At 44.3% G+C, this 11,460-nt stretch overlaps 1 protein-coding gene across 1 annotated transcript in view; it reads left to right on the top strand.

Annotated features, from left to right (window-relative positions):
• The first annotated feature begins 3,106 nt into the window (after positions 1–3,106).
• The window catches only part of tesk1b (testis associated actin remodelling kinase 1b), a 16,829-nt gene continuing 8,475 nt past the window's right edge, over positions 3,107–11,460 (top strand). The window contains exons 1-2 of the mRNA XM_030780113.1: positions 3,107–3,757; positions 11,136–11,257. Coding sequence (XP_030635973.1) covers positions 3,578–3,757; positions 11,136–11,257 — 302 coding nt within the window. The 5' untranslated portion in view covers positions 3,107–3,577. The remainder of the gene's footprint in view (positions 3,758–11,135; positions 11,258–11,460) is intronic.

Consider the following 11,460-nt stretch of genomic DNA (forward strand, 5'->3'; position numbering starts at 1 on the left):
GGGACTTCAGGTTTTCCGCGTTTCAACTAAAAAATCCGTATTCACACTATAGCTCCTCAATTTAATAATATAATTTTATTATAAATATGTGAACGTATGTGAACAATAACGGAATTAGTATATGCACTTGTTTACCGCAGTGGCCAACTTGTTTAGTACAAACTGGTTTAGCTAGGTTTTAGTCAAGAGGGAGTTGGGGTTTTTTTTTTTCCGAGAACCCATTCCTCTATAAGTCCGGTGTGACCCTGGTGAACTGCCGCGTGTCTGGTTAAGGCTGAGGATTAGTGCAGATCTGTCACAAGCAGAGGCGCGAGCCACTTGCAGCTTGCAGCTTGCAGCAGAAAGAGTGCTGAGACATCAGTTGTCATTTATCTGAATACTACGAGCCGATTTAAACACTCAGGACAAACCTGAAACGCCTGGCGTTGTGACTGATTTATTACGATGATTGGTCGTAAAATTAACTCATATTGTGATCCAGCCTCAGTTGCGTGTGCAATCTTCCCCATCTTTCAACGAACTTCTTTCTTTTGGTAAAAATAAATGCAAACAGTACTCTTTTACAGACTTGTGCAACAGTGTTTCATGTGCTCTGTGTATAGGTCGTCAAATCAGGTTTTCACATTTTTGTTGATGAGATAACCCAGATTTTGCGTGTAGCGGTGTAGTTTAAATTAATTCATCATTTCATATGGAAACACTGACATGGTTCCATTTGTGTAACATATGTATTAGTTATACAAAGTAAGCGAATGATTTCAGGAATGTGTGGGTAGTGTAGTTCTCATGACTGTAACTGATGAGACAGATGTGACAGATTTCCTAATGTAGTTTTGTGATCTAGTGTGTTGTCTGCTTCAGAGTGACTTTGGTATCACTCTTTGTTCTTTAGTGCAATGCTAATAAGTATACAGGCCAGAGAGAAGCCTCCTATCTCTTAAGCACTGCCCCCAGGGACAGTGTGGGGTCAGCCAAGGATGAGGAGGCCTCCTGGTACCCTTGTTCCCGGGGGCAAAAGTGAGAACACATGGCTTCCACCCGCCTCGCCTCTTCACTCTGTGGTCCTAGGGGGAGAGGGGTGAGTTTGAGACAGCTGGAGAGCTTCAAAACCAAATTATAGCACACCCCCACCCCACCCCACCCCACCACCTACCTTCGTGTTTGGTGCCCAATCATCAGGCTGGAGAAGCTAATATGAAACCCTGGCCTGCTCTGGATAACATGTTTGGGAAGGTTTTAATGAGACCACACAGCCTGGCTGGACTCATTAGGGTGAGATGTCTCACGCATGTTGCCTTTCGCATTTCATTTCATTTTAAATTTGCTAGAGTTTTTTTTTTTTTTTTTTTTTTTTTTAGGACTTTGGACTCAGGTTCTGTCCACCTGGTCATATGGCAATGAATGTGAAGATGAAGGTCAGTTTTTGAATCTATTTCAGAAAAATGGCCACTAAAATTACAGTTGTAATTTTACAGTTAGAGATGTAATCAGCAGTAAACTTGAAGTATAGTGAAATATTTTTAAACTTTGTTAGGGTTTTACTGATTTCTAAACTGATGAATTTGAGGTTCACTGGATTTCTGTAATGCAGATGTGCAACATTGATTTAGAAAAATCTGTAGAATTTCTGTTTTCATGTAGCCAAAGATAGTTGCCATGGGGCCAAATCTGTAGATTATTTGATTTGATATAGCCTTGCGATACAAAATACAGCTGGTTAGTAATGATGATGATGTAGTGATGATATAACGGCGGTTTAGTAGAGCTATTAATCTTATTTATTTACAGTATATATTCTGCACATCGCTGCGACACACCTGTATGAATTCAACAATGGTGAACACTTGGATCATCTCCACAGTACATTTTCAATGCCATGTCAAAACAAATGCAATTTTATAACTGATGAATAAGTTAGCAGCACCTTTCAATAATTCATACATCATTGCTTTAGCCCACACAATGGTGTGACCCCGGTATAAGGTTTCTGGCATTGCCTTTGTTGGCTTCCCTGCCACGGATAAGCAAGCCAACAAACGAGCGAATGAATAATGGATCATGGCTTAGACCGCTCACGAGAACAGGCAGGTGAGCTCTGGGCACCGGTTTGAATGGCATATTGCCGTTCTGCCAGGTCCTGAATGTGGCTACGCGGCGTTATCATCTTAAGTATGTGTAGGTGTAGTGAGATTTAGCGCCACGCTGTTAAAATAATTAATCACGATGGCAGGAGGGCTTTCTCGTGCGCATGCTGGCGCTATAACTAGGTTTCAGTAAGCATATTAGGGGATGGACAACCGTCAGTTTGAGCGTTCTCAACACCGTTGTTAAACGCTATTTTCATCTACCTGGCGCCCCCGCAGGTTAAGTTTAGCGGTAAACTAGTGCAGGACCGCCCATGTGTCTCGTCTGCCAATAAGAGTCTTAAGTCACTTTGTACATAGGTTGCAACCGAGCGTTGATGAGACAGACTGCCGAAGGTATTCTCGTTAAAAAGACATAGTCCTCAGGAAACCAATTTAAATTGTTATGACAAACGAAGAAACGATTGTTTTGAAGGTACAGAACGAGACTGAAGGCATTACAAGGTCGAAGACTGTGTGAGCTACCTGTGGAACCATCAGATGCAGGTAAACCGGGTCGTGGGACTGGGCCGTGTTAACATTGTAAAACACGATTTATTGTAGCGGACACATTTTGTGTCTCCCGCACTTGAAATATGTAACCTTTACCGAAGGGATTTTTTGTGTTGGTTTTTATTTCGTGCCTGAAATAAGCCACACGCGCGGGAGGCAACGTAGCCTCCCAGCAGAAGCTCAGAATGTATAATTTATCATCCGCAGTCAAACTGTAGCGGAAGACCTCTCCACGCTGCGCTACGTATCACCCTCCGTCTAGATCTCACAACGAAAACCGGTAGCTCGAAATGTTTAGCTATATACAAGGCAGTTCAGACCCTAAACTTCTCTGTTTACCTTTTTTTGTGAAACACTAGTTGTTTTTTAGGGGTGAAATTTGTTTTTGGCTCGCGTTTGTGACCTAGCATAGCCCAATGGAGGGCAAAGACTGAGAAACTGTTGTGAATTCTTTCTTTTCCAGCGGCTTGTCTTGTATTTAAGATGACGGATGGAGATTTTGCTGTACCCGACTCAACCGTCGAATAGCCTCTGCATGGAAGAAGCTAAAAACAAGACCTGAACGAAGCGTGACATTGGAAAATAGATGTGCGTGCTGTCCTAACCGTAGCGTAACCTCACCATCCCTCCTCAAAGCCATACTCACTCCCTCAAGGAATAAAACAGTGAGCGCTAAATGGGTGCTGGATGCCCAGCGACGATTGCATAGCCTATCTCGTCTGAAGACTTCTCGAGTATTAAGACCCACGCGTACTGGGTCTTAGACAGTACCAAAGAGAGACATTTAATTCTGGAATTAATGTCCGTTTACATTCTCTATGTATCGCAATCTCGCGTGTGAAGGTCTTTTTTTCTGAGCGAGCGTTGTGGACAGAGGACATGTAAATACCCTGACAGGATTTTTGAATACCCTGTGCTCTCTCCATCGGGAATTTTTCAAGATGGACCGAGTCGACCTGGACCAGGAGGTAATGGACACACCAGTACACGGAGTCCACGGACCGCACCGGATCAGGCCGTCGTCTTACCGGGCACTGCGTAGCGCTGTGTGTAGTCTAGCCCGGATAGACGACTTTGTCTGCGAGAAGATCGGCTCAGGTTTCTTCTCCGAAGTGTTTAAGGTAAGATAGTAATGTCTGCACCTCATCACCATATAGTTCATGCCGGCAGAATTAATGAATCTATGCAACATTTCACTGTGCAAGAACAAACGTTCTTGGCGTGTGTACTACATAACCGGTTTTGTTATTGGTATTTGCTACCGCTGTAAAATAGTTTATACTGGCTGCAGAACCCTGTTGGTTCACTCTACTTTATACTAACTCCACCTAAAAACCAGAGAGTGCTGATTTAGTTTACTTTTTTAGTTTACATTTCCAGCACAGTTGACATACACAAACACAAATGTAGTTAATGTGAATGTACATACATCTATATGTTTTCATGTAAACACACACACACAGACACACACATGCATACATAGTTTATATTTTTCTTTTTGTATAAACTCTTGATGCCTGAACCAGATGGATCTGAGATCAAATAAGCATCAAATCAGCATTCTCGTGACCTAGAACAGCAGCCATGAGCCGACCTGGGGTCAGAGGTCCTGACCCAGGTCAGGACACCCAGTCAGTGTGAGTGTGAAAGTGGATACATGTTGACAACGTGTGTTAGAAGGATGGAAATCTGACTCGAAGCGCCGCTCGCGAGTTCCAAGTGTCAGAGGAGAAAGAGGGCCGGTCCAGCCATCATCCTCTTCATCTTCATCTTTGACGAGGACACGTGCCCTTTTTTACACTGACGCACGGCTCATAAAATCTCCTTCTGTCATTCAGGCCTCTCAGTCTAGAATGTCACCGTTAATGAATTCATATATATGCAAATGAGCCACAGTTGTTTTTGTTTTTTTTGTTGTTGTTATTGTTGTTTTTTTCTGCCTGGGCAGCAGCGATATTGAAAGTACAACAGCATCACTATGGTAGAAGGCAGAGCTGAAGCAGAGTTATTGACTTGCTCTTTTGCTAATGTTGCAAGACTTTTTTTTTTTTTTTCTCTGTTGAAACACAACAGAACCGCATCATAATCATGGAACGATTGCTCTCATTCTGCTCACTGTGTCGCAAGTGCCTTTATCGGGCCCTCTCTCTCTCTCTCTCTCTCTCTCTCTTTTCTTCCGGACTGATAGATGATCTCCGCAGATATAGGCATACAATAGATAGGTTGAGCAATCTTCGGATGAATATACCAGTCAAGGCAAATCCTCCAGGTATTGTTTTTTTATTTTCCAAAATATGCCTGCTTCAACAAGAAACTACTTTTACAGCACATAGCTGAAATTCTACCTCTTCTTTATTTGGTGTCAGGGGAAAAAAAAAAAAAAAAACTTACCCAAATAAACACTAACATCTCCTCTCTGGTCCTTAGATTTTTTTTTTTAGACAAAATAAGTTTCACAGAGAGTGAGGGAGAGAAAAAAAGAAAGAGAGAGCGAAAGAGAAAGAAAGAGAGAGAGAGGTTTTGATTGACTTTTTTTTCCTGTGAACTCAGACTCATCAGGGGAAGGGTATAGAATGATGGGTGTAAACTGAGGCCCGAGACCAGAGGACGACAGAACTGTAGGGGAACATAGTTTGAGATCTCTTTGCCCCGAGATGCCACCCTTAATTTTCCCGCTACCGTTCCCGACTCTTTGTACGTGCCCACGCGGTTAATTCTCTCTCGATTCCCGTCAACGTGCTCAGCTGTCATGGTTATCAGTTTACTGTATATTACGTTGATTAGATATATTGGATGCAGTCATTACGTTAACCTGACCTTTGGTCAAAGCCGGTCTGTGTCTTGGCACCAAAGCATTTTCTCTATTCAGATTTACAGACGTGAAAAAATTCTTCTCCTTTAAAGTCTCAGGCCTTCTTCAGAGAGAAGACACAGAGCTAACTGACAAGTTGAATTGCCCCCCCCCCCCCCCTTTTTTTTAATTTTTTTTTTTTTTATGTCACTTAACAAAAATGTTATCCTATGTTGGGATAGCCCTGTAATTGGCCATTAAGTCTGTATGCTGTATAGCTGTACTGTGTTGATTGTAGAGTGCTGATGTGTTTTAATCTGTATTGATAGAAATGTTTGCACTGCCGCCCCGTGCAGTGCTCTTCCACCTTAACTCCTATGGCAATATTTGCAAGCTTGCGCCTGTTGTCATAGCGATATTATGTCACAAGAGTGACACATCTTCCTGAGCGGAAATGAACTAAATAGATTAGGATTTAACGAGCAGTCACCTCTCTGTTTCTCACTTTTCTTTTCTTTTCTTTCACTTCTTTCCTTTTTTTTTTTTTTTTTTAGGGAACTTGTGATTCTGTGTTGTGTATTTCAGAAATCTATTGTGGTGGACAAATTGGAGGGCTCACTGAATATAATGTTTGTTTATCTGTTTTGGTTCATTCATTTGCAATGAATGTGCCCACTATTTGAGAGCTTAATTATAAGCCTGTAAAAGGATAATTATCACACGGTTTGCATGTATTTCACCCAGCTCAGATTTCTCCTAGTACAAAACACCCGCTAAACGCACACACACACACAAACACACACAGTGGCTCAGTGCGAAGCTGAAAACCCCTATAGATCCGTGACAAGCTATTTGTGGAAAACGTTTCCACAAACTCTGGGGAAGTACAAAAAAAAAAAAAAAAAAAACAAGTCACAAGAACATGCCTATGCTGACAGCATGCACTGAGATCACTGTACATGTTCAGCACTAAACCTCAGCTGTTTGGTTACTCAACCAGGTCACAGAATCTTTTTTCTGGTTTGAACATCCCTGGTCAGCGTTTGACCAAAAGCGGCACACACATGTAACAGTGACTCAGACCCAGGTAACGTTGCAGGGCGTCTGAAGTTCCACTGACTTCCTGACTGGCTGAACGTAAAGCCAGGGTCAGGTTGCCTCTCACTGTATCCTGCTCGTCCCTGTTTCTATTAAATATAGATTGGTTGGAGACGTTGTGGAAAATTTTGTTAGAGAGAGAGAGAGAATCGAGGATGGTGGCTTGCCCCTGTTCTTCTGTAGAAGTGGGAGGAGCCTGAGAAGCAGATAGAATGCAGAGAGTTTAAGGAGCACACTGATTGGCTAGCGAAGTTGAGGTTTGAAATGATTTGTGAACTAGTTCTGACTTGAACCTCGAGGTGTTTTTTTTTTTCCCCCCCTTCCCTCCTCCTTTTAACTGCACGTTTCCCTTTCAATCGTGTTGTTATTCTTTCTCTCTCTCTCTCTCTCTCTCGCTCTCTATCTCTCTCTCTATCTCTCTCTCTCTCTCCCTTTTTCTTACTTTTCCCTCTCATGTCTGGGCTTGCATAACTGTCAGTCAGCATGCTGCCATGGAAGGGGCGTTGTGTGTGTGTGTGTATGTGTGTGTGTTTAAAGGCTCTTAATATTTTTGTCTCTGTTTGTATTCTGTACATGCTTGCCTGTGGGTTACTGAATTATTGAGTGATTTTTATGGAATTTGTCTGTGTATGTGTATTGGAGTCTGGGTCTGTGTGTGGGAGAGAAAGAGAGAGAGAGACTTTAATTTTAGTAAGTCTGTTTATCAAATGTAGTGTGTGTGTGTGTGTGTGATTCTTTAATTATTCCATAGATCATAAATTTTTTTGGTGTGATTCTTCTTTAATTTAAGACATTCTTTAATTTTCCTGAATGTGGTAATGTTTAGTATGTGTGTTAGGCACACCCTAGTAACTCTGCATTTGGTGTCTGTGTGTGTGTGCGCATGTGTATATGTGTGTGTAAGAGAGAGAGAGTGAGAGATTCTGTAATTGGGGTAAGTCTGTATATTAATTTTTTTGTTTATGTTTCTGTTATCTGGAGCCCCCTACCACCACCACACCCCCCCCCCCGCTCCTCCTCCTCCTCCTCCTCCTAACTCCTCTCTCTCTGCCAAAGCACACACACACACACACACACACACACAGACGGGGGCGTGCAAACTCGCAGCACTTGGCAGAAACCTCAGGTAGATTTTTTTTTTTTTTTTGTGCTGATGGAGGAGAGGAGGCCTTCTTTTAATGTCCAGTCACAACATGTCCCCATTTTTCATGGAAGAAGTGCGCGCGTGTGTGTGTGCGCGTGTGTGTGGGTGGGTTTGTGTGTGTGTGTGTGTGTACATATGCACATGTGCTGTGTGTGTGTGTGCGTGTGTGTATGCACGCAGTGAAGTAGCTGCTGGTCTCTGAAGGCTGCCGCATGCTCTCCTTCGGGAGAAAATTGTTGCACTGCAGTCGTTGGCCCAATCAATCCCAGTGTCTCACATAAGCATGCGCACGCACACACACACACACACACACACTTTCGCTCTCACCCTCTTACACAAACACACACATGCGCGCGCACGCACACACACACACACACACACTTTGGCTCTCACTCTCTTACACAAGCACACACACACACCCACACACACCCACACATGTTCACTCTCACTCTCTTTTACACACACACACACACACACACACATGCGCGCACACACACACACACACTTACTTTTACTCTTGCTCTCTTAAACACGCACACACCCCCCGTGGCTCCCATTCTCATGCCGCGGTCCCCTGTACTATCTTAGCGGGTGGTTTTCAGACTTTCAGACTAAACAGTTGACGCCAGCTTTGTGGGGGTTGCTTTGATGAACGCTAACATTACGCCATCCTTTACTGATAGAGACGCCCCCTCTAAACACACACACACACACACACAAACCCATCCAGCTAAGCTTTCGGTCAGCGGGCAGTTTGAATCACGACTTGTCATCCTGGCGAAAGGTCACGTTCTGTTATTGCTTGAGCATCATACCATGATATCCAATAGGACGTGACCAGCGTGCTTTATGGCTGCTGGTAGGTTTGCAGTATGTCGCAGCACAAGCCACTCACAAGACTTTGAGTGGGTACAGTGTGTTCAAGGAGCTTGATTTATGGGGACGTTAACGATACACACATAATGGTGTGTGTGTGTGAGAGAGAGAAAGAGAGAGAAACAGCAGAACTAAATTCCTGTTGATTTGCAGTAGTAGGCCTTTGCCAGACTTGTACTGTGCTGGGAGGATGTAAGTCAGCCAAACCGTGAATCTAATCAGGCACCAGCACTCTGGGATCCCACTGCTGCCACCACTCACTGTTCACTGCTCTCCTCTGACCTTCTCCTCCACTGCACTGCAATCTACAACCACTCTGTGTGTGTGTGTGTCTGTGTGTGTATGTATGTGTGTGTGTTGGTGTGTATGTCTGTGTGTGTGTGTCTTTGTGTGTGTGTGTGTCTTTGTGTGTGTGTGTGTCTGTGTGTGTGTACAGCAGAGGCTCAGGGCTGGTGAGGCGGTATATATATTTTTCTAAGAAGCGAGTCGTACTTTCAAGGACGGCGAGTATCCACTCCATACGTTCACAGAAACGCGGATGCTGCTCTTTCGCCCGCGTTTCTCCTCGACGCGAGACTGTTGAACGCGTACACAAACGTACGCCGAACCTTTCCCCCCCGTCTGTTCTGCACCGTCCCTGTTCATCCCACATCCCCACGCACAACAATCCTGCGGAAACCGTAGGTTAGTAGGAGCAGGCGTGTGCGTTTTGGAGTTGCGTATCCCGTGACGTTCTGGACTTCCAGAGGAACGCGACCTGACCCCCAACTTCTCGATTTCAATCCCCGTGCCTTTGTTTATGTGGGTTAAAGACAAGAGTAGGTCACCCCGATTAGGTCACTCGAATGTTTGCGTCTGTCACAAAAAAGATTCATTCAACCCAGGTGTGTCTTTCTGGATGAAATTGAGCGTTAATGCTTTTGGAGAGGTTTATCAGACAGACAGAGATATCGCTCCATTTGAAACATTGCTTGAGATTTACATAATGCTCCACAAAATGCTTATTCAGAGTGCCAGTTCAAATGCTCTTAAAGAGACGGTGAACTCTTCTGCCAGCCCCATGCAGACGGTCATATCGCGCCGTAGGACCATCATTCGATAATTCTCTGGCATCTTTGTGTCTGTGTCTGTGTGTGTGTGTTTGTCTTTGTTTGAGTATGAGTGATCACATTGTTGTCTTTTGAGTCGCTGGTAGCACACGAATGCTTGTTCATTCAAGTTGAAGTTTAGCTAATGTAAATTAGTTTATTTTGGCATGCCAGCTCACGGAAGACTTCATAAATCAACATAATTAAAGAAACTGTTGTACCTTACCTTTCTGCCTGGCTGCCCTGTGAAAGAAACCACCTCAGACGTTTTGGGGAGTAGCGCGGCTTTGGCCCATAGGTACCCGCATAGTGTAGTGTGGTGGTTTTGGCTTGTGGAGACTGGGAGGAGAGATGGTTATTGATTCTCACTGACTTTACACCCTTGTGTGTGTGTTCGTGTGTGTGTGTGTGTGTGTGTGTGTTGTCTGGGTTTCATCTGGCCCCACTGTTACAGCAGAACTGGGAAGTGCATCACTATGCCCAGACGTCTCAAGAGGCTTCCATTAACAGTAGTCCAGGCTGATGCACTGTATATACTCACATACACACACACACTCACACACATTAACCACTCACCCTCAGAGGAGGAAATGGCTGAAGTCGGTATAAAGCAAATGTCTGAAGGGGGTCAACAGACTGAGCAAAACTCTGCTGAAACACGCATCTACTCTCTCTCACACACACACACACACACACACACACACACACAGGGGAGGTAGCACACTACCATGAATACCAGATGGTTTGACTGGGTCAGAGACGCCAACACAGCTGTACATTAGGATGAATTCTGAGGAATGTTTGTTGCGTATGTACGATTTAGTGGAAAACACAGGAGAGATTGTAATTTTTTTTTTTTTTTTTCTAAATGAAGCACTTTGGGTCCAGCGCTCCAATAATAGACATTCTGGAACTGTCTGGGAATGGACACAATAGAACGCTCAGACTCAGACCATCTGGAACATTATGGGAGTAATCATTCTAGAACACTCAAAGCTAGGTATTCTGACACACTTAGGGAGAGAGCACTCAGACATCCTGGAAAACTTAAGAATCAGTCAAGTTCAAGGTTGGTTGTTCACCTGGGAAACAGATGTCTGCACTTCTCATTCGATCAGAGGCCACAGTAGTTGGTCCCCATATCAAAACCTCGTAGAATATCGGCCCCTCAGAGCTGGACTCGGGCTGGACTCGGACTCCCTTGAACACTCAGGTCCACCATGACAGTGAGCTCAGTTGCTCGCACTTTTAATGAACACAATGATAAATCCATCCGTTTCGTGCACGTTTGACTTTTATCTCAGCAGTGCAGCTGTTTTTTTTTGTGTGTGTGTATGTGCGTGAACTTGGCCCAGCTGGTGCAGACATGAATGGAGCACAGGGGCCTCAGAGTGTCTGTCTGTGACAGGTTTCTCGCTCTCTCTCTCTTTCTCTCTCTCTCTCTCTCTCTCTCTCTCTCTCTCTATCTATCTCTATCTCTCTATCTCTCTCGCTCTCTGTAGGTGCAGCACAGGATCACAGGGCAGGTGATGGCTCTGAAGATGAACACCATGGCCAGTAACAGAGCCAACATGTTAAAGGAGGTTCAGCTCATGAACCGACTCAACCATCCAAACATCCTTCGGTCAGTGTCTCTCTCACACACTCACACAACTACACCTGCATCCATCTAATGACAGCTACGTCTCCATCCAAGCCTCCTCCGATCAGTGTCGCTCTCACACATTCACACAACTACACCTGCATCCATCTGATGAAAACTGCGCCTCCATCCAAGCCTCCTCCGATCAGTGTCTCTCTCACACACTCGCACAACTACACCTGCAT

The sequence above is a fragment of the Chanos chanos genome, chromosome 7, assembly GCF_902362185.1.
Source record: "Chanos chanos chromosome 7, fChaCha1.1, whole genome shotgun sequence".
NCBI classification, from domain to species: Eukaryota; Metazoa; Chordata; class Actinopteri; order Gonorynchiformes; family Chanidae; genus Chanos; species Chanos chanos.